General features: G+C 42.1%; 1 protein-coding gene across 1 annotated transcript in view; it reads right to left on the bottom strand.

The window, feature by feature from the left end:
* Window positions 1–11838, bottom strand: part of LOC124267548 (protein mono-ADP-ribosyltransferase PARP14-like) — a 34146-nt gene extending 22308 nt beyond the window's left edge. The window contains 8 exon segments of the mRNA XM_046702475.1: window positions 173–350; window positions 352–413; window positions 632–871; window positions 1836–2120; window positions 3850–4031; window positions 5529–6525; window positions 8086–8222; window positions 11630–11838. Coding sequence (XP_046558431.1) covers window positions 173–350; window positions 352–413; window positions 632–871; window positions 1836–2120; window positions 3850–3898 — 814 coding nt within the window. The 5' untranslated portion in view covers window positions 3899–4031; window positions 5529–6525; window positions 8086–8222; window positions 11630–11838.
* Between the last annotated feature and the right edge of the window lie 15345 nt (window positions 11839–27183).

The following is a 27183-nucleotide window of genomic DNA, read 5'->3' as shown; positions in this document are numbered from 1 at the left end:
TAATAATCTCTATTTATGTTTCTGTATTTCTCAACACTGTAACTTGGTCGTGGATGGGACACCTGCGTTACTTCGCGCTTCCCACGCCACACAAGCTGACATAACTGAACACGATTCAAAGTTGTTGCATTGCACATTCACTCCACCGTCGGGAAGATGAAGTGTAAATTACCTTTATAATCCTCAAACTTGACAATACAATAGCCTTCATCCTTGTGTGTGGAAACTGTAACTGGGATTCCATCAGTGTTACCAGATTTTTTATTTTCAAAGTAAAACTGTAGAGTCTCTCCAGTCGACTCTTTCTTCAATCCCCTTACAATCACACTGTCACTAATTGGTACTTTTTTCAACCTGGAGGTGTTGTCCATCAAGCGGCCTCTTGCCGCACTGAAGTTGTAATTTTTCAAAGTCTGAAAAATGAGAGATAAGGAAGCTGTCATTGTTAAGATCGAACAAACATTGACACATGTGGGCAAAATAACAAATGATATCGAAAATTATTTTTGTCACGTAAGCGTCAAATTAGGAAATATCCGCTGTCACTGGGTCGTTGAACAAGATTCAAGTGACGGTTGCTCATTCCCGCTCATCTAACCACTTCGCTACAAGATTTAGTGTTATCACTCACCAGGGATGTTGTCATCTTCAAATGTTACCAATGCATTCCCAGGGACGTCTCCATACAGTACTTCAGTTACGTTTCCACGTGCCCGTGCTTCCAGAAACAACATTAAGTTGTCCTTGGAGGTTGTGTTGCTTATGTTGGTCACAAGAAACCTATTCTTGTAACAAGGTGTTGGGCGATGTAACTTCACTGTCAGATTTGCGCCATCCACAACGTGTTTCCTCTCCAGGACATTTTGGACAACTGAATATATAAATTGAAAATATGTTAAACAAGAAGGTACAATTGTTTTACCAAATGAATATGCTGCTAATTGCCCTGTTTATTCCTGCTAACAATGTTATATTTTGCAACACACAATTTGTGACGTTACCTCTCATGTTTATATTACAGAACTGTTACATATATTTAAGTGTTATTTAGAAGCTGGAATGATGAAGAGGAGCGATTTTTATGGATATACATCTTCTTTATTGCAATTGATTCGGGGTAGAGGGTATCACCGTTATCAAGCAAGTGACGATGTGACGTAATAAATATAAATAAAAATGGTTCCTATTTATAACATACATTGTTTGAACAATATATACCAATCAATATGTATGTGTTTATACTCTTATTTGATCGTCTAGTCTGCCTGGGAATGGAATGTAGGTTGTTCGACCTACAGCGTTACACCCCAAAACGTTCAAAGATGGAACTGGTTATTACCCTGTCGGACACCTAGCATTACGGAGTGAGTAAGTTGGGTTTTACGCCGTTTTTAGCAATATTCCAGCAATATCACAGCGGGGTACACCAGAAATGGGTTTCACACAATGTGCCCATGTGGGGAATCGAACCCCAGTCTTCAGCGTGACGAGCGAACGCCTTAACCACTAGGCTTCCCACCGCCTCCAGTATTACGGAGATGTTACTATATCAACAACGTTGAACACACCCTGAAGAACATTTCACCTTTGCAACCTAAAATCGTAAATTTCCAAAGACATGTGGGGCGGTGGGGTAGCCTAGTGGTTAAAGCGTTCGCTCGTCACGTCGAAGGCCCGGGTTCAATTCCCCACATGGGTACAAAGTGTGAAGCCCATTTCTGGTGTCCCCCGCCGTGATATTGCTGGAATATTGCTAAAAGCGTCCTAAAACTCAACTCACTCACTCACTTACTCAAGACATCTATTATATCACAATAAATAGGAATACATTTTACCCTCAGGTGACTCAAACGTAATGAAGATGACATCATCCTTCTTCTCAGAGTTTGTCACAGGTCCACCTCCACTTCTTTTAGTGTTTTCAAAGTAATATTCAAGAGTGTCCCGGCTTGTATTGGGTTTGAATCCCCGAACTTCAATAGTGCTCTGTTCTTGAATGTCGTCATCTTCTCCAGATTCATCATCATCATCAGCAGCACCGGAGTGTTCTATGTAAGCCAGAACTTCCACACTGTGCTTGTTAATCAGGTGGGGCTTCTTGTTGAGGACACGGTCTGCAACTAAAGAAAATGACAGTTACAGGTTATGAACGTGATGCAAAATGTTAACGATTCACAGTCTATATTGGACAGCTGGTTTCAGTTCCTTGACTGTGGGAAGATATGATGATCTTTAAGAAAATGTAAAGTTAATCGAAAGGCAATCATTTTACTAGGGGTAAATGTTAATTATAACAAGCAGAACACCAGTGGGTGTTAGTGGGATGTTTTAGTTTCATGGCAAATATATCGGAAGATGGTTAATTTTGAGAACTCGAACATTAAGAAGATATTACGTGAACATATCTTTTTAAACCACCAGATTAATATCATCCTTTGATTTGGGTGCAAGATTATCTATGATAGAATGTAATAGGACAAGAGTGAGTAAGTGAGTATGGTTTTACGTCACTTTTAGCAATATTCCAGCAACATCACGGCGGGGACACCAGAAATGGGCTTCACACATTTTACCCATGTGGGGAATCGAACCCGGGTCTTCGGCGTGACGAGCAAACGCTTTAACCATTAGGCTACCCCACCACCCCTAATAGACAAGAAGATGTTTGTCACGATGGCAAACCATAAGTAATGTTCATACTTCATGGAAAGAAATATTTACCCAGTATAGAAAATGTACAAAGATTATTAGGTTACTAAAATTCCAATTCAGACTCATTCACAGAGTAATATTTACAAGGAAGGTTTTGTATATGATGAAAATGGTTGAAAGGAATACTTGTTCTCTCTTGTAATTCTGATCCTGAATGCATTATGCACGTGTTTCTTATTGTGTAATGTTGCCAGAAAATGGAATGAGCTCATCAACAAATTCTAATGTTTTATACAGTTTTAGTTACAGTAGAAATATATAAGATTAGCCTCGAAGCATAGAAATATGTAATAGATTCGACCTTGTGTACATTTGCAACCGACTTTGCTCATACTTGAGTTGGATGTACAAGGCTAAATATTGATACCGGGAGACATAATAGAATTGCGAAGTCTGAAAGGGTATGTACATATTGTAATTTAAACAACATCGAAGATCTGTACCATTTCACCCTCATATGTCCATCCTTAAAGAACATTCGAAGGAAATACATACCAAATAAATATTTAAATCGCCCTTTAGTACATCAATTTGCTCGCCTTATGGCAACCACAAACTATCAAGATTATTAATCTGTAATGTTATATTTCAAATATAGACATTGTTTTGGCAATTGATCCTATAATGTACCGTGTACACTTCATGTATGTAGGCCCATGGCCTTTCATACAATAAACATTTGAATTTGAATTTGAATTTGAATTGTATTTTCAATAACTTGTCATTGAACTGAACAAAATATAAAACAAAACAACTTCCACACTTTGTGCTTGTTAATCAGATGTGACGTCATTTTTGATGACTGTTTCTACAGCTATTACCGTTATATTCATAGTATACCCAGGGGCTGTGGGGTAGCCTAGTGGTTAAGCGTTTGCTCGTCACGCCGAGAACCCGGGTTCGATTCCCCATATGGATACAATGTGTGAAACCCATTTCTAGTGTCCCCGCCGTGATATTGCTGGAATATTGCTAAAAGCAGCGTAAAACTAAAACTCACTCACTCACTCGTAGTACACCCATGAAAATCCAAGGACTAATGTGAACGTGACTGTAATATAACAGTTTTGGATGAGGAAGCCGTTCACAGTTTTTAATACTGTACCAGGAACTTTATACATACACACAGATACCTACTTTCAGGATCTTTGAAGAAGACCAGAGCTTTGTTCTTCCTCTTCTTCATATCCACCTTTACCACCTCTCCCTCTCCCCGCCGCTTTTTCGTCTATTTTCAAAATACAGCTTCACGCTATCCTCAGTCATGTTGGGCTGTATACCCCTCACTTCCAGGGTGGTGGGACCGGCATTTGGTGTGGCTGTGAAGGAAAGATTATCATATGTTTGAACAAAATGTTTAAGAACATATTTCGAATTCCAATATTTTAGGTTGATTGCAGAAACAAATGAATATAATGGTGACTTATGGACAATCAATGCAAAGTAGATTTTATAAGATGGAATTTTTCCAACCAATTTCCGGGCAGGGAAATCAATTCTAGATCTAGATAATGTAATAACAATTGTGAATACACGATGCCAGTTAGAAAGTGTTCAAATGTACTGGCAAACAAGGATAAGTTGAGCACCGACCTGATAATTGACTAGGGGTGTCACGATTCGGTTCGGTTTATCGAAAATCGAATCGATAGATGTACGATTCGATCTCGATTTCAAATGCATCCGTTTCGATTCGATTCATAAAGTACTTACATTCTAATACTGAGAGTTTATTTCACCTGAAAATCGTAAGAAATTATGTTGAAAATTCGCTGCTACAAGTGTGGCCAGTGAGAGGGTATTCTCCACTGCCGGAGACATTGTAAGTGCCCAGAGTTCGTGACCAAAGTTCGTGACTGAAACTTAATTTCATGATCACTTGTTTAGTGAGTATTTGTTGACAACTTGTCTTGACAGTGTTCTAACTGTGCATTGTGCCAATTTTTCAAAGTTTGCCAAATTAAACTGATATTACAACAAATTTGACTTTGTCCTCAGCTTTGGTGAATCGAATCGAACAAATTGAATCGATAATCGTATCGAATCGAAGTGAGAGTGAATCATGACACCCCTACAATTGACCCGTATTAGCATGTATGAGTGCCGCCCACTGGCGTTTGCCATTGCTAGCGAAGGGGTCCCAGGTTGTCCGCGATCAATTGTAGTGCGATGGGTGATGCAAGGCGCAAGGCGCGTGCAGCTACTCGCGGAATCAATTTCATCCTCATGTACTGCACGTGCACTAGCCTACATCTGCTTTACCTTACACAAACCAAATGGGTTTGCTCATTGCCGTGCACCGCCTACTTCTCCTAAACGCGTTCTCTGCGCCGGTCCGACTTATCCTTGTTTGCCAGTAACATATATGCTGTATTTGGGATTACTGTTCCTCCGTAAAGAACAGACAGAAGCACTTTTGTTCCGCGATTTGAATCCACACTCTTAGAGTCTGGCACCTAATCACCATCAAACAAAGTCAACCATCTAACCCACTCAGCCACCAAAGCTTCCACAAATATGAAAGTCGGATGACTGGTAGTCTAGACAACGACCTTGTGTACGCCTCTGACAAGTGTAACTTGAGGAAGTATAGTACCAATTATAACATGTGTTACATTTGACCATTTCCTAAATGACATTCTGTATTCATAGCTTTCGGCAATGAGAGCCGTGTTCATTTACATATGTTAAGATAACAATTGTCGAAAATACTGTTCATTTAATTCTGTGACATCAGCATCCTTAACTTCAGTATCTGGTACAGCACAGTCACATCGGTTTGAATTCTCGAAACAACTGAACAAGATATACCGTACCTTTAGGTTTCTGTTCTTGGTCCCCGATTGTTTTAGGAACTGGATGTTCTTTGGGTTTGGGTGAAGGACATCTTTGCTCTTGGTGATATCCACCGAATTGTGTGGCAGAGGGTGCACCCTGTGGATGCACTGGGGGTCCTTCTGGATAGTTTGGAGCTGGATAGTTGGCTTGTGGATAGTGTTCAGCTGGTAGATAAGGCCTTTGTTGATATTGTTGGAATGGGGGTGGTTGAAATGGATGACCTTGTATTTGATTTTGGTATGGTTGACCTTGCATTTGAAATTGGTATTGCTGACCTTGCATTGGGTTTTCGTATGGTTGCTGTTGTTGTGGTGGGATTTGATATGGCGGGCCTTGTGTTGGATGTTGTGGGGGCGGTGGATATGGTCCATGTGAATGTGATGAATAGTTAGGGTTTGGATGTGGATATCTCACAGGATCTGGTTGTGGATATCTCCCAGGATCTGGTTGTGGATATCTCCCAGGATTCGGTTGTGGATATCTCCCAGAATATTGTGGGTGTCCAGGTGGTTGCATGTGGTGTGGGTGTGGCTGGAGATTCGCAGGGGCATGGTAGTAAGGAGGCACAGTACCGGGGTAGGGATGAGCCCAAGGCGAACCTGGCAGGATGTTCTGTGGCTGAACTACACTTGGCATTCCTGGAGCAGGTCCTGAAGGAATGTTCTGCGTGAGTTGTGTACGTTGCGGTCTTGGTGAACCGTCAGGACTTCCTCCAGGGACCATATTCTGATGATCATTTAAGTTTCCTTGAGGAGCCTGATATCTGGGTTCCTGGATATTCGGTTGTGAGGATTGCATCACTGACGGCTCAGTGACACTCAAGGTCTGTTGGGGCTTTTCATGGATAACAGGGTCGCACTCAGTGTCGTGTTTTGGTAGGGGCATCTGTTCTTCAGTTTGTTTGTCTTTCGGAGGTGGGTGTCTATCTGGGTCACTTGGTGGACGTTCCACATTGACACCAGGTGTCTGGTGCAGCTTGACATAAAAAGAAAGGTTATTATGATACCAATCCAATGACTTCACTTAAAGGTCACATTAGTTATTACACTTTCATGTTCCATCAAACAAAGCATCATAACCCCCATAAAATGATGATGTTGTCATGGCAATCATATATCAGGCATAATATAAAGCATTACAACTAAAACTGCCTCTTTGCATGAATAACATAAGTTGAAATTTACAAATAAATATGTCATACGTTTAAACAACGTCAGGAACGGGTGGTTTGGAAAATAGGAAATGTAAACTAGTGCTCAAAAGAAACTATACACCGCAAAATATTACATAACGATTCACAAAAATAAAAATGATGTGATCAAACCATACTGAGACCATGTCACACACGCGCAGAACCATTCTTTCCGGGAACAAACGGCGAAACAACTTAACGAATCGTGTAATCGTTGCTACAAAATCCAAAACGACTTTTTCTTATGTAACACGAAATGCACGTGCAAACTGACGGCATGAAACAACCTACGCGACACGTGAGCAATACAGTAGTAAAACAACACACAAAATATGCCACGTTTGAGGCAAATCGAAAGAGAGAGAGAGCTGTCAGAATGATCCAACAAGGAGCTAACCACACCGTCATTGCCAGAACCTTCGGCTGCACCCGAGCAACTGTCATCAGACTGATGCAACGACTAAGACAAACAGGCAATACGTCAAACAGACCTAGGAGTGGTCGACCATGTGTGACAACGCCCGATGATGATCGCCACATCCGGACAATTCATGGGAGAAATAATCTTGTATCGACAACGTCAACGGCAGTGACGACGACACTAGGACGCCGTATCCGTCGACCTACTGGCGACTAAGAGAACATGGTTTTCGAGCACGTCGACCCTACCGCAATGTGCATCTGACTCTTCAAAACTGACGTGGTCGATTGACATGGGCCAGGCAACGTTGGCAGATGCGTGATTGACGACGTGTAATGTTCACCGACACGGTAGGTTTCGGCTGTACAGTATTGACAGCCGGGCACGTGTACGTGTGAACGTTTAGCGCCGAATTGCATTCAGTAAATCCGACCGCTTGGATCTGCATTCATGAGAACCTGAATGCTCAAAGATACAGGTGTTTTGCCATTTATATCCAGCAACAACCAGATGGCATTGTCTACCAACACGATAACGCAAGACTCACAAACGACAAACTGATTCAACCTTTGATTACATTTTGCAGAATAACCGCCTTGTTGATTTGTGTAAAAGTTCAGACTATTATACCACGTGTCTTTCAGTGTCAGTCAAACGGTATTTCCGACTTTGTATGAAATGATATTTGTGTTCATTTGCTGTAGAATTGAATAGTTACTCTATTGAAATTGAACAGATATTCATTTATGTATGCTTTTATTTCTTTTCCACGTTGGTCAAACACGTATACTTTAATTTGAGCATTAGTTAATTTCGGGTTTGAAATGAAAAAAATCTTACATATAATGGGGATGTGGAGGGTAGGGGTTGGAGCGGGGTGATTCCTAAGACCAATCCCATTTACTATTATCGTTATTATTACCGTGTTGTAACGTGGAGGATCTTCCAGCCAGGGGGCGGGTATGAGTTCCTCGGGACACCTCATGGCCGATATTGTCGACACGCCTCTCTCATACCTGCATTCTGACACCTGGTGTTCAACCAGTATCCTCCGTGCATCTGTCAGATGGAACAAAATGAACACGTTGGTTCCCGTCAGTTATTCAATGTTGATCAAGATACACATTTATCGAGCTATCACTGATACACTTTGTACTTTGTCCAGCATAATGTGAAACAAGGACGATTTGATTCTGGATTCTCATATTCCGATGAGGCCAGACTTCTATCGATTCTGAGTAGAGCTGGAGTAGAAAAATGTGTCATGCTGATCGTGTGGGCATTTTGAGATTCACGTATCTAATGTGAACCCAACATGTCATGTGGGATTATTTTTGACACAGGTATATGACATGCCCAAGAGACGTAACTCCGCTCAGCTCTCTTTCACACATGGGCTCATTCACAAATAGGTCCAATTTGATTCTATTTGTGTTTTATTACCTCGATAATTAATCATGTCATGTAACAATGTGATGTCTATTGACCAATGATATTTAAAACACACTGTTGAATGACTTGAATCTGTAACTAAATCAACCCCCATTGCCATGACTAGAAAAATCTGAAAATGTACTAAGGTAAATATTTATATACAGTTTATAACTTTAGTACACGGCAAATGCTTATATATGTACATCTTATGCAGCAATGACGTTCCGTTCGTATCCTCAAAACAGCGTCGACTCCTAAGTTTTTAGGCAATTAAAATTGCATGCAATACAGCGATTACTACTCCCTTGCCGTAGCCCGTGTTTTGTGATAAAAACCTACACCTGTTTATTTGTCATCATTCATTTGATGGGCAGTTAATGTATTAATAACAGGTATGATTAATAGTAACACCACTCAGATTACCCGACAAGGGTTTCCATTTGGCATTTCTCATGTCTGGAGTAAATACTCACTATGTGGCAAATGTAATACATGTTATGTAATATACGCATGGAAGTGCAGAAAGAGGAATTATCAACTGAGTTAAAAACAAAAATCGATCAAAAGATAAACCGATAACAAGCTGATTGATCCATTACTTTTATCTTGTCAAACATTTTGTATGTAGGTGTACTAACCTACACTGAACACACCCACATTCTGTCGTAAAGTGTATGTGTAAAAACAACGTCCTAAACTACTTTTTTAACGAATGGTGGACATTATGCAAAGAGTTGTCATGTGTGCTGTCTTGGGTGACCAATGAAGAAAAACCCGAAACAGTCACGTGACCAGTTGAAAAAATATATCACTCGTTATAACGCTATATACATCTTTTCCACATCTTTTTCGACTGTCAAATGACACATAAAATGGAACAGCTTTCTTTGTGAGCTACGGATGAATGGCATCTCGTCCCTTTATGTGGATATTGATGGATACATTCCTCGAACATGGTAATGGCCTGTATTATTGCTATAACTTTAGTCGGTTTTAATTTTAATAATTGTATTTTGCTTTTATTCATTTGTTGTATCATTCAGCAGAATCATTCCACTTCATTTTTAAGCCGGGAAGTTCAGTGCGTGTGCGTGTGTGTGTGTGTGTGTGTGTGACACATAATTCACCTTAGCAATCTACAAAATGTCTAGATACTACAGCCACGTTTTAAATTCACTTGAACAGATCGTGTACTTTTTATGAAGTATTGCATAACAATATAATAATATATTCATTAGGTTTATATGCAAAAATATAAAGACGTATATTGACGTTAGTTTTTTTCATTTTAACGTTTTGTATGACTGGCAGATGAAATTAAATTTCAAATTGTGTCCTTTTGCTATAATAACAAAAGAATAATGATTATCATACGATGGAGGGTGTTATCGATGCAATTTAGCAATCTGATAAAGATTTTGTATCCAAATCTGATAAACATTGCAAAATAGGTCAATACACGAACTACTTTCACAAACTCCATACACACCATGAGAATCCTAAAACGTTTTAACATTTGATTGATGACGCCGCGTAGCGAGTTTACGAGGGTGTTTTCCATTGCGTCTCTTCATATAAATTCATGTCCGATTTGCTTCAATTTATAGATATCAATGGTACGGAAACACACTCGGTTAATAATCTCTAGGTAAAACAGATTTCATCTTTGTTGATCAATGTAAGGATATACATATTATGCTTATACTACCAATTTACCAAAAGTAGCCTGTCCGGTGGTCTGATAGATGTTTTTACTCCAAACAGTAAATATTTCATAACATCAGACAGGTTCTCTTGTCGTCAGTTTGAGGTGTTTAAGGTCTTATGATAATTATGTTAAACTATTTACGATAGGACAGTTCATTTTACAATAACTAATCACAACACACGTTCTTTCAGTTTGCAAGGCAAGTTTGTATCCGGACTGGTAAATTTCAAAAGTTACCAGTCCGGCTGTCTGGCTTGCCATTTTGGGAGTTTTAAACACTGATATAAGTCGGCCTTTTCACTGTCGCCGCGTCGCTGAGTCACTGTGTCTATCAATGGCTATTGTAAATATAGCGACCCAGTAACGCACCTACAGATCAGCTACCAGGACGCTCAGATATATATATAGGAGCTTTCTTTTCCTGGAAAGGAAGAGCTAGTTGTTGACTGGGTCTCTAACAAAAGGTCTCTCAGTCTAGTGGACAAACTGGTTTTTGATTTCTGCATCTGTATTCTTGGAAGTGAGAACAATTGAACAACTACTGAGCAATACATTTTTATATTACATACATTTAAGGGAAAGAAATAGAATCATGACAAGATAACTATACCAATGAACTACTGAATGTACCAGGGCGGATAACGAGAGAGAGAGAGAGAGAGAGAGAGAGAGAGAGAGAGAGAGAGAGAGAGAGAGAGAGAGAGAGAGAGAGAGAGAGAGAGAGAGAGAGAGAGAGAGAGAGAGAGAGAGAGAGAGAGAGAGAGAGAGAGAGAGAGAGAGAGAGAGAGAGTCCAAAGGTTAGGGGAAATGCTCAAGGATATTTTTTCGGGGGGAGGACGCACCCCCGCATGTTCCCTCTGGATCCGCCCTTGTGTGCGTGGTTCGTTCATTGAATAACAGTAATGAGTGAGTGAGTGAATTTAGTTTTATGCCGCTTTTAGCATTATTCCAGCAATATCGTGGCGGGGGACACCAGAAATGGGCTGGTACCCATGTGGGAAAAACAGTAATGAGTGAGTGAGTGAATTTAGTTTTACGCCGCTTTTAGCATTATTCCAGCAATGTCGTGGCGGGGACACCAGACACCAGGGAAAAACTGAGTACAATTTAGTTTTACGCCTCTTTTAGCATTATTCCAGCAATGTCGTTGTGGGAAAAAATGGGAAAAACAGTAATGAAGTCACCAGGGGCGTCCCGGATGGCGGGTCACTAGGGGCGTGTTAAATCACACCTGTTATCGGTACTTGAGTTTGTCATACACAATATAAGCACAGCGACACAATAACCCCAGCAGTAGAGTACAACCCTGTCTCAGTCTACTCACCGATCTTCGATGTAAGCAACACCACATATCCAGGTTTGCGCTTGGTCGCGTCAGATTCACCGACATAGTCAACAGCTTGCGCCAACTTCGTAATACCGTTCTGAGATAAGTAGCCATTCACAAAGTCCGACACAATAACATTATCTGGGAGGCCTGTGATTAACACAGATCGGGATGTGAGCTCCTCTCGACAAGACATGTTCACCAGACGAGCGCCATTTTGAAATTATGGACGTAGAATATCAAAACGAAAGAAGGTTTTCCAAGGTACTTTCTCTTTCGTTTTGTAGCATTAATCCGGTTTTGTATTTGGATACCTACATCAACCAGGTGGAGGTGACTATCACCATAACGAAAGTCGTTTTGTGATACTGTTTATCGTATCATTTTGTAAGTAGCTAAAGTGTAGAAGTAAATATCTAAAACCAGTTTACTCATCAACCAACAGGACAGACTAATTCATTTCGTTATCAATAGTTTACATTGATGAATGATATATGCTTCTTTAGTGAGTGAGTGAGTGAGTATGGTTTTACGCCGCTTTTAGCTATACTGCTTTACGTATGCAGACTTTTGAATGGATATATTATATACAAATCTCAATTTATTTAATGTGCTCCAATTCTCAAAATAACATTCGCCACTTTACTATATACTGACCGTCGTATATGTATATAACATCAACGCAAGAGCATCGATTATCCACCGAATCAGTATTTATTCGGCGTAATTTGTTTTATATGTAATGATATTTACTAGCATGTATGTATTCTTTATTCAAACACCAGTGAAAGATGTTTACGCAACAGAAATTTTTTTTATTTGTTTTGGTCGAAATCCAAAGCACATCATTGTGTTTAGGTATTGCTGTTAACTACATTGCTATAATCTTGCCTGCTATAAATCACTACCATGGTCTGTATATCACCAAAATCACCACTGTCGTCCACCCCCTAGTATCATAATGTATCAATTATGTGTGCCACATGGTATCGTCACTGATCGGTAACATGCATCTGATGATATCATCAGTGATCGTATGTTCCATGTGTCGCGTGTTCCCTGGTATGATTCGTGGTACAATTCCGTCCTCATCCCCCCTACAGAGGCCCCTCGACCCGATATTCACTATTGATAACTTGCACGTATTCAACAATATTACCACTGATAGGTTGTATGCTTCTCCTACAATCACCACTGATTTGTGACAAAAATATTTACCGTAAACTGCATTACGTTATACTTTATATACTTATAAGCATGTAACGATTGATCGAAACATCGATCATTGCATGTCTAAAATAAAATATGAACATTGCGAATGTATAATTATGAACGTATATATAAAGCCACACAATCAGCAGTATTGACAGAAATAGATAGGCATAGCTAGCCATACAATATAGTTACCCATTCAGAAAGCGAGCCCCCATGTATATCACCCAATAAAGAGGGTTCTCCTCTTTTATTAAAACGAACGACCCATAAAGTTGAATCTTGGACTTTGCGGACGTATAGGGCTTTGATAATATACTCATGCCAATAATGGTTGTCAACCCCACACACACACACACACCCACCCCACACCCCCTCTCCAATTAAAAAAATTGAAGGGGGTGACAACCATTATTGGCATGAGTATATGTCGATTACTGCATTAAAGGCGGTTCAGTGCAGGAATTGCAACTTATGACTTGTGCCCGATATCATTATAAATGTGTTTGTTGTTTAACACCATATACAGCAATAGTCCGGCTATATGGCGACTTCCTGGGAATAATGGAGTCGAAACCAGACAGTCCGTTGAACGATATTGTCAGCGAGTGTCGACAACACGATCAATGTGGTCGCCTCTTTAAGACTCTCAGATTCCCCGATTATTTATTTCTTTTTTCAAACAACATCGTTGTACATGTGTATCAATACGATACATAAGTAGAGATAAAGACCATAGGGAATAAATACATCAATACATTTATATGTAAATATACGTACACATAAATAGGCACGTGCAATCGATCACGTGATCTTCGCATCGAAGTTTTCTTCATATGCACGTGTTTGCATTGGCCTCAAGAATTGAAAAAAACACTTTTAAACCACAGTTCTAACGGTACTTGAAATGCCACGATTGTCAAATGTGCAACGTGGACGTGCCGTTGGCATGTTGCAAGAGAGAAGATCAGTTATTGACGTCGCAAGAGCAATGGGATGCAGCTGTCGTACTGTGTATGACTTGCGAGGTCGTCTACAACAAACTGGCACCACTTCTGATCGCCCAAGGTCGGGTCGTCCACGTGTGACGTCACGAGCAGAAGACCGTCAAATCGTTCTACGTCACCTACGTGACAGATTTCTGCCGGCTACACGATCCAGGGCTGAGATGTTTAGAGGTCCACTGTCCTCATAGACCATTCGAAATCGGTCGCGGGCTGCCAATCTCCATTCTCGACGTCCATATCGTGGGCCAATATTGACGCCGTTTCATCAACGTCAACGTCTGCTGTGGGCCCAGCGTCACCTCCGATGGACCCAGAGAGACTGGAATCGAGTCGTCTTTAGCAATGACTCCAGGTTTACCCTCAGATTCGCGGACGGCAGGCATAGAGTCTGGAGACGACGTCGTGAACGGTATGCCCAATGTTGTGTACAGGAAGTCGACAGATTCGGGGGCGGAAGTTGCATGGTGTAGGTGCTTTCTGTGGGAACAACCGTTCCCGACTTCTGGTCATCCGTGGAAACCTCACAGCTGCTGCTTACCGCGACTAGGTGCTCACCCCTGAACTCGTTCCTTTCATGGCGGCTCATGGCCCAGGTCTACAGTTCCAGCATGATAATGCTCGGCCGCATACCGCGATGTTGACACGAAATTTCCTTCAAAACGTTCGAATCAACGTCATGGACTGGCCATCGAGGTCCCCTGACCTTAATCCAATAGAGCACGTTTGGGATGCACTTGGGAGAAGGCTTCGTGGTCTTAGGAACCAACCTCAGAATTTGCAGGAAATAGTTCCTGATTGTATCTGTATATATGACTACATTCCAGCATTCACCAGTATTCCAGCTATATGGCGCCGGTCTGTTAATAATCGAGTCTGGACCTGACAATCTAGTGATCAACAGCATGACGATCGATCTAAGCAATTGGGATACGATGACATGTAGTCATCGAGCCTCACTACCCGATAAGTCTCTACCCTACGATAATCTCTTTGAAAATACATTATTACTAGGGTGGGTGTTGCACGTTAGGATGCGGAGCCTACCGTGCATTAAGCCACAACAAAATCTGATTGATTAACATTTTTAATCATGAAAATGTACATTCACTCATGAAACAGGGATAGAACAATATATCCGAAGATTTCCGAGTGTTACGAAGTTTTCCGAATGCATGTCAAAATACCGGTTTTCGATCAGCGTATCGCAATACGTATCGTTTTCATGTCTGAACCGATAAATACCGGTAAACCGGTTATATTGCGCAGCCCTAGTATCTACGACAGTAGATTCGACAGTATATACTATCAATGTAGGTTATTATTTATTTATTAAAGCCTCATTAAATAGAATAAATGAAATAAATAGTAGAATTCGTCTGTATTACCTGCGTATTACCTGAGTTAGATATTTTACATAGACTAGGGTCATCTCTTCATCGTCCAGCCTCAACGGGAAGGTTGTAGTTTTACCTTCTAAATTTTAGTGCTAGTTATAATACTGATTCTGTAACGAACTTGTTACAACTGTAATATTCTACGTTTTACAAAAGATTATACTAATTCAGGTGGAAAGAGGTACTTTACCAAACTGGGTATATGCTGAAAACAGTTTTTATGAAATCATTTCGAACTTGTTGCAACTGTACTACGCCAAGTTTTATAAAACTGATCTTTCATTGTTTTCTCGATAGCATCCAGGAACAAAGCTCTCTTAACATGTTGGGGCGAATGGACACTTAGATCACAAGAGTTCAGTTTCCAACGCAGCTTAACCATTTGCGTGGATGTATATAGCTATCAGATTTTACAAAACCTAATATAACTTAAGATAATTTAGGGGCTCATGTCGGGTATTGATTTACGACAAAGGCTGGTAGGTATCTGAGAAGATCTGTTTCCGTATAAATATGAATATGAATTTCTGCTCGGGTTGGCAAAATCAAGACAAGTTAATTTGGCTAAGACGTTCAACTTAGCTTCAGGTACATCGATGATCTAATATCGCTCGATAACCAACGAATATTCAGTTCCCTTGATTTACCCATCTCAGCTTGAAATAAAGATAACACGTGAGACTACCTCATGGGTTTCATATTTAGATATATGTATAATAGTCAAATTTCTCTTCATGTCGAGCAGTATTCCAAAGCTCTAGTATTTGGTGTTAACATTTCACGAGGTACAATCTAGCATGCTTTTGTTTCATGCTTTTCATGTTCACAAGTTGTTTGATGACGTTGATAACAATGAAGACCTCAATAACAGTTTGTAATGTTCGTCAACAATGCTTGTTTTTCAGAATGTTTTGCAAAGTATTTTCCAAGTGTCAGTAAAAAACTCATTTGAATCTGAAGTTTGTTTACTTTTGCAATCTTAACTGAGAACATTGTTCCAAATCTGTCCCCCTGTCGGACGCAGATGGGCGCAAAACGTTCATGACGTCTCCTATACACACGTTTCTTCCGTCGTGATGTTGCAAAAGAAAACGGGATTCATCAGAAAACCAGATGCGCCTCCAGTTTTGTAAAGTCCATATCCTTACGTTGTTGCACCACCTGAGTCGTCGGCGGAGATGTAGGGGCGTAGTACAGGTCCAACAACTGGTCTACAGGCACGTAAACCCGCTTCTTTCAGACGGTTCCTAATCGTTTGAGCTGACACTCTCCTCAAACCTGGTATTTGTGTGGCAGTCACGGTTGGTAGGGCATGCCGATTACGCAGGTGATGGACCCGGATGTACCGATCTTGAAGGGGGTCGTGATTCTTGGCCTTCCACTTCTCGGGCGATCGTTGGTCAAATTGAAGTTGTTGTAGCGGCTCCAAAGTCGGGATATCGTTGTTTTGTGAACATTTAGGTGCCGTGCAACAGTTCCAAAACTTTCTCCGGCTTGAACACGACCAATGGCGATATTTCGGTCGGCAGCACTCAATCGTGGCATTTTCACACAGCTTTTCATGCGACAAATGAATGAATATAATACGAAAGCACATGGGCTTTTATACACCCCTACATTAACTGCCATTTTCATGATTTGCATGTGTTTTTTTTGTGCGAAGTCACCATGAGGGTCATTTCATGCGTTGTGACGGAATAAGCAATAAAATACACTTATGCGTACAAATGCAGTTGTTTGGATGGTAATCTTCATTAATTACGTGTATAATTTCAATACATTCGAATAACATTTAGTTTGGAAGCAATAACTTCATTCAAACGAATTTTTCATATCTGAGGACAGGGGTTGCGTTTCTTTTTTGACAGAGTTTAGTTCCAAGATACTACCTTAATGTGGTATTTCAGTTTTAAAATATTGTTCGCTCGTCACGCCGAAGACCCGGGTTCGATTCCCACATGGGCACAATATGTGAAGCCCATTTGTGGTGTCCCCAGCCGTGATGTTGCTGGAATATTGCAAAAAGCGGCGTAAAACCAAACTCACTCACTAAAATGTTGCTAATTTCATTCCGTTCAGCAGCTAAATGAAGCACCCATACAATATCATCTCTTCTTCTAATTCTGTTCTGTTCATAGTCAGGCTTTGGTCGTGTGAGGACACTGATTGATCAAATACGTCAGTGGCTTCTTTGTTTATGATTGAATTTTAAAAAATCTTTAAGTTTGAGTCCGTCGGTGCCTCGATATAAATTGGATTAATATGATATATTTTTTTCAGGGCATTTAGCCATGATGTATTTTGGAAATGTTATTTCACATACACACGGGCGAAAGGAACATCACTAAAATGATTTTTTTTAGCTTTTACTGTATTTATATCTGTAGTTCACACTTTCATCATTCAGAATGTTGTAAATCCATTAATTTTCCAAATATGATTATTAAATTTCCAAAATCTGAGTTTGTTGTTTTGTGACATGTTAAAAAAGCGAGGTGACGTTTCTTTCGCCCGTGAGTTTTTTATTAAACAATATAGGGCGGTGGGGTAGCCTAATGGTTAAAGCGTTGGCTCGTCACGCCGAAGACCCGGGTTCGAATCCCCACATGGGTACAATGTGTGACGCCCATTTCTGGTGTCCCCGCCGTCATGTTGCTAAAAGCGGCGTGAAACCAAACTCAGTCCGTCAGTCAGTATTAAACAATATATCACAAAATGGTTGGTTAGAAAATTTGGACCATGAAAGATGATTTAAATTTAGCATAGTTGCGCTTCAATCGTGTAGGTTACTTTGGTAAGTAACTTTTTGTAGAATCTGTGGACAACACCTTCAATTCACAAATACCACCGACAATATCGGTACACCTCTCTATACCGTCAATATTAGCAATGCACCTCCCTGCATCTCCGATATCAGTGCTACTCTCCACAATATACAGCCGACACTTGACTGCACCTCGTTATGCCGCTCTCATTGGCACTTTACCTGCAGCACTATCCATGCATAGACGTCACATTGTCTACACCTCGTTATAATGCTCTCATTGGCACTTTACCTACAGCACTATCCATGCATAGACGTCACATTGACTACACCTCGTTGTACCGCTCTCACTGGCACTTAACCTACAGCACTATCCATGCATAGACGTCAAATTGACTACACCTCGTTATAATGCTCTCACTGGCACTTTACCTGCAGCAGTATCCATGCATAGACGTCACATTGACTACACCTCGTTATACTGCTCTCACTGGCAGTCTGATGCTACATGTGGAGTGAGTGATGTTACAGTAGTCTGATGCGACATGTGGAGTGGGTGATGTTACAGTAGTCTGATGCGACATGTGGGGTGGGTGATGTTACAGTAGTCTGATGCGACATGTGGGGTGGGTGATGTTACAGTAGTCTGATGCGACATGTGGAGTGAGTGATGTTACAGTAGTCTGATGCTACAGGTGGGGTGGGTGATGTTACGGTAGTCTGATGCTACAGGTGGAGTGAGTGATGTTACGGTAGTCTGATGCGACATGTGGAGTGAGTGATGTTACGGTAGTCTGATGCGACATGTGGAGTGAGTGATGTTACGGTAGTCTGATGCGACATGTGGAGTGAGTGATGTTACAGTAGTCTGATGCTACAGGTGGAGTGGGTGATGTTACAGTAGTCTGATACGACATGTGGGGTGGGTGATGTTACGGTAGTCTGATGCTACAGGTGGGGTGGGTGATGTTACAGTAGTCTGATGCGACATGTGGAGTGAGTGATGTTACGGTAGTCTGATGTTACAGGTGGGGTGGGTGATGTTACAGTAGTCTGATGCGACATGTGGGGTGGGTGATGTTACGATAGTCTGATGCTACAGGTGGAGTGGGTGATGTTACGATAGTCTGATGTTACAGGTGGAGTGGGTGATGTTACGGTAGTCTGATGCTACAGGTGGAGTGGGTGATGTTACGGTAGTCTGATGCTACAGGTGGAGTGGGTGATGTTACAGTAGTCTGATGCGACATGTGGGGTGGGTGATGTTACGGTAGTCTGATGCTACAGGAGGAGTGGGTGATGTTACGGTAGTCTGATGCGACATGTGGAGTGAGTGATGTTACAGTAGTCTGATGCGACATGTGAAGTGGGTGATGTTACGATAGTCTGATGCTACAGGTGGAGTGAGTGATGTTACAGTAGTCTGATGCGACATGTGGGGTGGGTGATATTACGGTAGTCTGATGCTACAGGTGGAGTGGGTGATGTTACGATAGTCTGATGTTACAGGTGGAGTGGGTGATGTTACAGTAGTCTGATGCTACAGGTGGAGTGGGTGATGTTACGGTAGTCTGATGCTACAGGTGGAGTGGGTGATGTTACAGTAGTCTGATGCGACATGTGGAGTGAGTGATGTTACAGTAGTCTGATGCTACATGTGGAGTGGGTGATGTTACAGTAGTCTGATGCGACATGTGGCGTGGGTGATGTTACAGTAGTCTGATGCGACATGTGGCGTGGGTGATGTTACAGTAGTCTGATGCGACATGTGGAGTGGGTGATGTTACGGCAGTCTGATGCTACAGGTGGAGTGGGTGATGTTACGATAGTCTGATGCTACAGGTGGAGTGGGTGATGTTACGGTAGTCTGATGCTACAGGTGGAGTGGGTGATGTTACGGTAGTCTGATGCTACAGGTGGAGTGGGTGATGTTACGGTAGTCTGATGTTACAGGTGGAGTGGGTGATGTTACAGTAGTCTGATGCTACAGGTGGAGTGGGTGATGTTGCAGTAGTCTGATGCTACAGGTGGAGTGGGTGATGTTGCAGTAGTCTGATGCTACATGTGGAGTGGGTGATGTTACAGTAGTCTGATGCTACAGGTGGAGTGGGTGATGTTGCAGTAGTCTGAAGCTACAGGTGGAGTGGGTGATGTTACGGTAGTCTGATGCTACAGGTGGAGTGGGTGATGTTACGGTAGTCTGATGCTACAGGTGGAGTGGGTGATGTTACGGTAGTCTGATGTTACAGGTGGAGTGGGTGATGTTGCAGTAGTCTGAAGCTACAGGTGGAGTGGGTGATGTTGCAGTAGTCTGATGTTACAGGTGTGGGAGTGGGTGATGTTACGGTAGTCTGATGCTACAGGTGGAGTGGGTGATGTTGCAGTAGTCTGATGTTGCAGGTGGAGTGGGTGATGTTGCAGTAGTCTGATGCTACAGGTGGAGTGGGTGATGTTGCAGTAGTCTGATGCTACAGGTGGAGTGGGTGATGTTACGATAGTCTGATGTTACAGGTGGAGTGGGTGATGTTACAGTAGTCTGATGCTACAGGTGGAGTGGGTGATGTTACGGTAGTCTGATGCTACAGGTGGAGTGGGTGATGTTACAGTAGTCTGATGCGACATGTGGAGTGAGTGATGTTACAGTAGTCTGATGCTACATGTGGAGTGGGTGATGTTACAGTAGTCTGATGCGACATGTGGCGTGGGTGATGTTACGATAGTCTGATGCGACATGTGGAGTGAGTGATGTTACAGTAGTCTGATGCGACATGTGGAGTGGGTGATGTTACGGTAGTCTGATGCTACAGGTGGAGTGGGTGATGTTACGATAGTCTGATGCTACAGGTGGAGTGGGTGATGTTACGGTAGTCTGATGTTACAGGTGGAGTGGGTGATGTTACGGTAGTCTGATGCTACAGGTGGAGTGGGTGATGTTACGGTAGTCTGATGTTACAGGTGGAGTGGGTGATGTTGCAGTAGTCTGAAGCTACAGGTGGAGTGGGTGATGTTGCAGTAGTCTGATGCTACAGGTGGAGTAGGTGATGTTGCAGTAGTCTGATGCTACATGTGGAGTGGGTGATGTTACAGTAGTCTGATGTTACAGGTGGAGTGGGTGATGTTGCAGTAGTCTGAAGCTACAGGTGGAGTGGGTGATGTTACAGTAGTCTGATGCTACAGGTGGAGTGGGTGATGTTACGGTAGTCTGATGCTACAGGTGGAGTGGGTGATGTTACGGTAGTCTGATGTTACAGGTGGAGTGGGTGATGTTGCAGTAGTCTGAAGCTACAGGTGGAGTGGGTGATGTTGCAGTAGTCTGATGTTACAGGTGTGGGAGTGGGTGATGTTACGGTAGTCTGATGCTACAGGTGGAATGGGTGATGTTGCAGTAGTCTGATGTTGCAGGTGGAGTGGGTGATGTTGCAGTAGTCTGATGCTACAGGTGGAGTGGGTGATGTTGCAGTAGTCTGATGCTACATGTGGAGTGGGTGATGTTTCGGTAGTCTGATGTTACAGGTGGAGTGGGTAGTGTTACGGTAGTCTGATGCTACAGGTAGAGTGGGTGATGTTGCAGTAGTCTGATGTTACATGTGGAGTGTGTGATGTTACAATAGTCTGATGCTACGGGTGGAGTGGGTGATGTTACGGTAGTCTGATGTTACAGTCGTGGAGTGGGTGATGTTACGGTAGTCTGATGCTACAGGCAGAGTGGGTGATGTTACGGTAGTCAGGTGTTACAGGTGTGGGAGCGGGTGATGTTGCAGTAGTCTGATGCTACAGGTGGAGTGGGTGATTTTACGGTATTCTGATGTTACAGGTGTGGGAATGGGTGATGTTGCAGTAGTCTAATGTTACAGATGGAGCGGGTGATGTTACGGTAGTCAGGTGCTACAGGTGGAGTGGGTGCTGTTACGGTAGTCTCTATTAGGTTACAACAGTAAAGGTCACTGGCCGCGTTACTTTTTAAAACTTTTTAAAACACATTGACCAAATAGGAACAATGATATCATCGCTTCCCGGTAGGACTTGAATGCTGCGACTGTTTGCATTTCACCATCTGTCAACTTACATCAACAGACAATCTGACTAATTTCCATGCAACCGCGTGCTTTGTTACATGTGTACAGTTTATCAACCTGTATCAGATCTGACGTCTGCCAAGATTGAAACAGGAACGGCTGTTCAGGTCGCTCGATGAGAGATACATTTGTTATTCTAGATTTCAGTCCTGCTGGCCCTGAAACAAATATATCCATTTCAGTTCACGCAATCTTTGATATTTAGCAGTTCAGCATTACTGCAGTTTCTAACATGAATAAAGTCTCGGGGCTCGTGTTCATAATATTGCTCCAGAAAATGTAAGAACCGCATATTCTTTGTAAAATATGTTCATTTCAGAGACAAGGGGGAAGTCTACAATCGGAAATGACCAAATAAATATCCTCCACGTATATAATGCAGTAGTTCCAAGAAGAGCATATATAAAGGCAATGGCTACAATCATATGTGCTGATTTACATTTCAGCATCAAATATCTTGCCGAGACATATAACAGGGTTATACACCATGAACGACTGAACCATTTCTTAACCAGATTCCAAGAAGAGCCTATATATATGCAATGAGTCAATATTGTATGTTGATTTTCATGTTTTGATCTTTAATCTATAAACCATGAAAGAAGGGGACCATCTCTTAACCAGATTCCAAGAAGAGCCTATATATATATGCAATGAGTCAATATTATATGTTGATCTTCATGTTCTATAAATCATTGAAGATGTGAACTGTTTCTTAACCAGCGTGCTTGCATTCGTTTTGGCGGGTATTACCCGATGGAACATGATAGAGTGCGATAGCTCTATGCACCTGGTGCCACAGACGGTCACCTTTAACTGATTTAATCACTATTTCATAGTTATTGATAAACAGGAGCTCATGATTCGGCCTGACTCGGTTCACTAGAAATCTCGGAAGAATGCGGAAGAGGCTAGGGCAATTTTGTTAACGATCATTAAAGGGCTTTGAAGCTTATAATCAGGTTTGTTCTCGTGGATCACGTGTAAAGTCAGATTTAGACGACGACACAACAAGCATGGGCGAGTAAATTGTTTGTATTAATGAGCATATGATTGATTTGCATCCAGGATCTGTGTATCAATCATTTTACTCAACCTTGTAAAGATAATGAGAGACCGGGTAAGATTAGTTTCAAGCCAATTTGGCAATAACCCAGCGATATCACGGCGGTGGACACCAGAAATGGGCTTCCCACATTGTACCCATGTGGTGAATCAAACACGGGTCTTCGGCGTGACGAGCGAACGCTTTAACCAATGGGCTACGGTTCAAGCTTAGAACCATAATATAAAGATTAAAAGAAACATGACATAGCAACAATTTGAATGTTATGAAAATATATGACACAAACCAATTAATGCTGAATCCCAACATGTGGAGGAATGGTTGCCGACGACAAAACGTTTTGGAAAGAAACGTTGAACAAAAACGTAACGTTACACTCACATTTGTAGTGAATCGCTAAAGCAAGTGAAATGCAAGTGCAATTTGAAATTGAGTATCACTCCGAGGTGAAGCCTATGACTATAGGCTTTAAAAAGCCACATCAACGGTACTTCACATGCATTACTTTAAGCCACTATAGACGACAAAAGAATACCAAGACTGGCAGAAGCTCAACGACAAAACGCCATCGGCCGTTTACAAGGAGGGGCATCGCAGCATGAGGTGACAAGGCACTTCGGCGTGTCCAGACAGACCATCTCAAACCTATGGACCCGATACAACAATACTGGGAGTGTTAATGACAGACGCCGCCGCCAAGGATCGTTACATCGTGGGACATCTTCGTTCACGCACCACGACCGCAACATCCACAGCAGCCCAAGTCCCTTGACTGCGCCGAATCTCCCACCAGACAGTGCGCAATCGACTACGGGAAGCCGGACTTTTTTGCCAGAAGACCAGTCAGCGTAAAGTCTTGACACAATGTCACCAGGCTGAACGTCTACAATGGTGCAGAAAACGACTGACTGACTGACTGAGTAAAGTTTTACGCCGCTTTTAGCAATATTCCAGCAATATCACGGCGGGGGACACCAGAAATGGGCTTAACACATTGTGCCCATGTGGGGAATCGAACCCGGGTCTTCGGCGTGACGAGCCTACGCTTTAACCACTAGGCTACCCCACCGCCCTGCAGAAAACGAGCAAGATGGAGGACAATTTTGTTCTCATATGAGTCTCGGTTTCTTTCCAGACGTGCTGATGGACGTTCACGTGTATATAGACGTCGGAACGCCGATAACCGTGTACAGCAGGTCGATAGATTTGGCGGTAGAAGTGTCATGGTGTGGACAGGTATCCATCATTTTTGCCGGACAGCACGTGACAGGAGCATTGAATGGGGTTCGCTATAGAGACGAGATTTTGCAACGTCACGTCGTTCCCTTCATCAACGTCAACGGTGACACTCGACCTCACGTTACTCTTGTTTGCCATAACTTCTTCCAGCAAAACAACGTCCAGGTGTTACCATGACCATCTCGATCACCCGATTTGTCCCCCATTGAACATCTATGGGATACTCTTGATCGACGCTTGCGCCAGCGTAATCTGCCACATCAGACACAAGAAGAACTGCACGCAGCACTTCAGTAAGAGTATCGAAACATTCCTTAAGACAGCATTCGGCATCTCCTTTCTTCTATGGGCCGCCGCTGCCAAGCTGTTATCGATGCTCATGGTGGTCACACCAGATACTGACATTTTACTCTGACCAAGTGGCTTTTAATGGCCTTCTGTGGTTTTACCAAACGCTTTCTGGATAATCATGTTTACTGTAATTGAGCAATGATGTCATGTTTGAATCAGTTACATGCACTCAGTAAGTAGCCTCCAAAACAGCATGTCAAGTTTCTTTTTTTGAAGAGTATATATTATCTCACTCTAAGTTCAGACAAATTTGAATTCTGCAACTAACTTCTTCAGTTTTGTATTGACAATAATGCCTATGGCTTATTTCATACGAAACATTTGAAATTATGTTCATCGTATATTGCCGTATGCACAAACACAATTATCACACATGCTATCTCCGGATTTACAGACATGACCGAGCATAAATTCAAAAGTCGATACCTCAACACTTGATAAAATAGTATTTCCAAAACAGTCCTTTAAGTTGTAATAAGTGCTGAAATTTCCGAATCTTGGGTTGGAAATATGGATATTTCCTTAAGTAGGGGAACATCTGTACATTATAGAGTTAAGTCTGATTACAAATGTAGTTCGCGCATTTTATGTAAATATGCCGTGGATGTGGAGGTTCTGGAGACGCATGAATGCAGTAACATCTTGTAAAGATATCTACCCTCCTTTCCCGGTTTCCACTGAGTATACCCCTTGGATATGTCGCGGGTCCTGGCCTTGAGATGTCCCAAGGATGATAATTGATGAGACAGGTAACGTCGCTTACGATATTACGAAGATTACAACATGAAAAAGATGTTGTGTACGTCCGACATGGTCGGATGGTGACATGAAAGTGTCACACGTCACAGGCATGAAACACACGTGATTTGGTACAGATAGACAGTGGAGAAGCAGCCTTCTGCTCAAATAAAAGGGAAATAGAAGTCTGTTGGCGACATATATTTTGAGAACGTAATGCCAGACATGATATCACACAAGCTCATCGGAATACAATGTACATACGAAATATCTTAGGGACCGTTCATTATTTATGGCTGGGGAGGTGACGATGATTTTAAGTTGTGTGTGTGTTTCTCTCTCTCTCTCTCTCTCTCTCTCTCTCTTCTCTCAGCAATATTGTAACCATATGTGGCGGTCTAATTTTCTTGAGCATCGATGTGCGCAACTGGGACACGATGACATGTGTCAACCAAGTCATCGAATCGGACCACCCGATCCCGTTAGTCGCCTCTTACGACAAGCATGGGTTACTGAAGATCAATTCTAACCCGGATCTTCACTGGTCAAGTACCTAGTAGATATCTTCCAGGGAGGTGAGGTGAGGTGAAATTGGGTTTTACGTCGTGCATGAGAATATTTCGCTCATATGACGACGTGCATGTGTATGTGCGGCTGCTTGTACTAGCCCAGACTGAAGCTGGTTTTATAGTGCTAGCCCACTGAGATACCATGCCGCAGTGAAGCATGAATACCCAAATCAGACACATTATACTGACTCCGAGCCGACCAGTCTTTGTTGTACTCATTAATACCGAGCGCCAGGCAGGGACCAACAAGTACCATATTTTAACGTCTTTTGGTATGACGCGGTCGGGGATCGGACCCGCGACCTTCCGCTCCCCGGACGGACGCTCTAACCACTACACCACGGAGGCGGTCCTTCCAGGGAGGGGAAGTGTGAACAGCACTAAACCTTTAAAACAGCCTGAATTCATTGTATTCTTCATGGCGACCTATTCAATTACAGCATGTTGTTAATGACTGTGAATTTCCAATTTAAACAAGAGGTTGGACTAAGCAAAACCTTATTTGTCCGACTTATGCTTAAACACACCAGATAAAACAAAATCAAAGGCGCCGATAGTATTTTATCAGGCAATAAAGTACACTTTTTGCATGACGCCACACTTAATTTACGCCAGTACGCCTCGCCTGCCCCCTTGTTATCAAACGTTTACTTGGTAAGCGACGTCACGATGCACGTCAGTTGTCATCGCCTCGTAGTCTCCAAAGGTAAACTATTCCGCAGCACCCCGTTTCTTGGTTTGCAATTGCTTTACCCACGTAACTTCACTGGTGGAAACAATACGTTTATGCTTTTCGACGGATAAAATGTCTCAGCTCGACTAACAATTCAACAGCGCCACGGCAACGTTCACAATGTTTACAGTCAAACATTGCATCCGTGGAATGTCGCGTGACTAGTCAGCTTCATCTGGATTTAGGGTTCAAGACTTACGTTGGTAGTAGAAAGGGGACTTACATATTGCCCCATATGGTTTAAGTTAATGACAGATGCAATTAAAATAAGTTTGAGAAGATATTTAACCGTCATCAAACTGTTATCATTTGTTTTTCTGGAACCGTATTTCTTAAATCAGGTCATACATGATTTCAAGGGTACCCGGGTATCTAAACTTGTTTCGTCAATGTACAATATTT

The sequence above is a fragment of the Haliotis rubra genome, unplaced genomic scaffold (assembly GCF_003918875.1).
Source record: "Haliotis rubra isolate DU_JTF1 unplaced genomic scaffold, ASM391887v1 Scf132, whole genome shotgun sequence".
NCBI classification, from domain to species: Eukaryota; Metazoa; Mollusca; class Gastropoda; order Lepetellida; family Haliotidae; genus Haliotis; species Haliotis rubra.
Note: the sequence above shows the minus strand (reverse complement) of the source record. Positions and strands in the feature narration are given on the sequence as shown.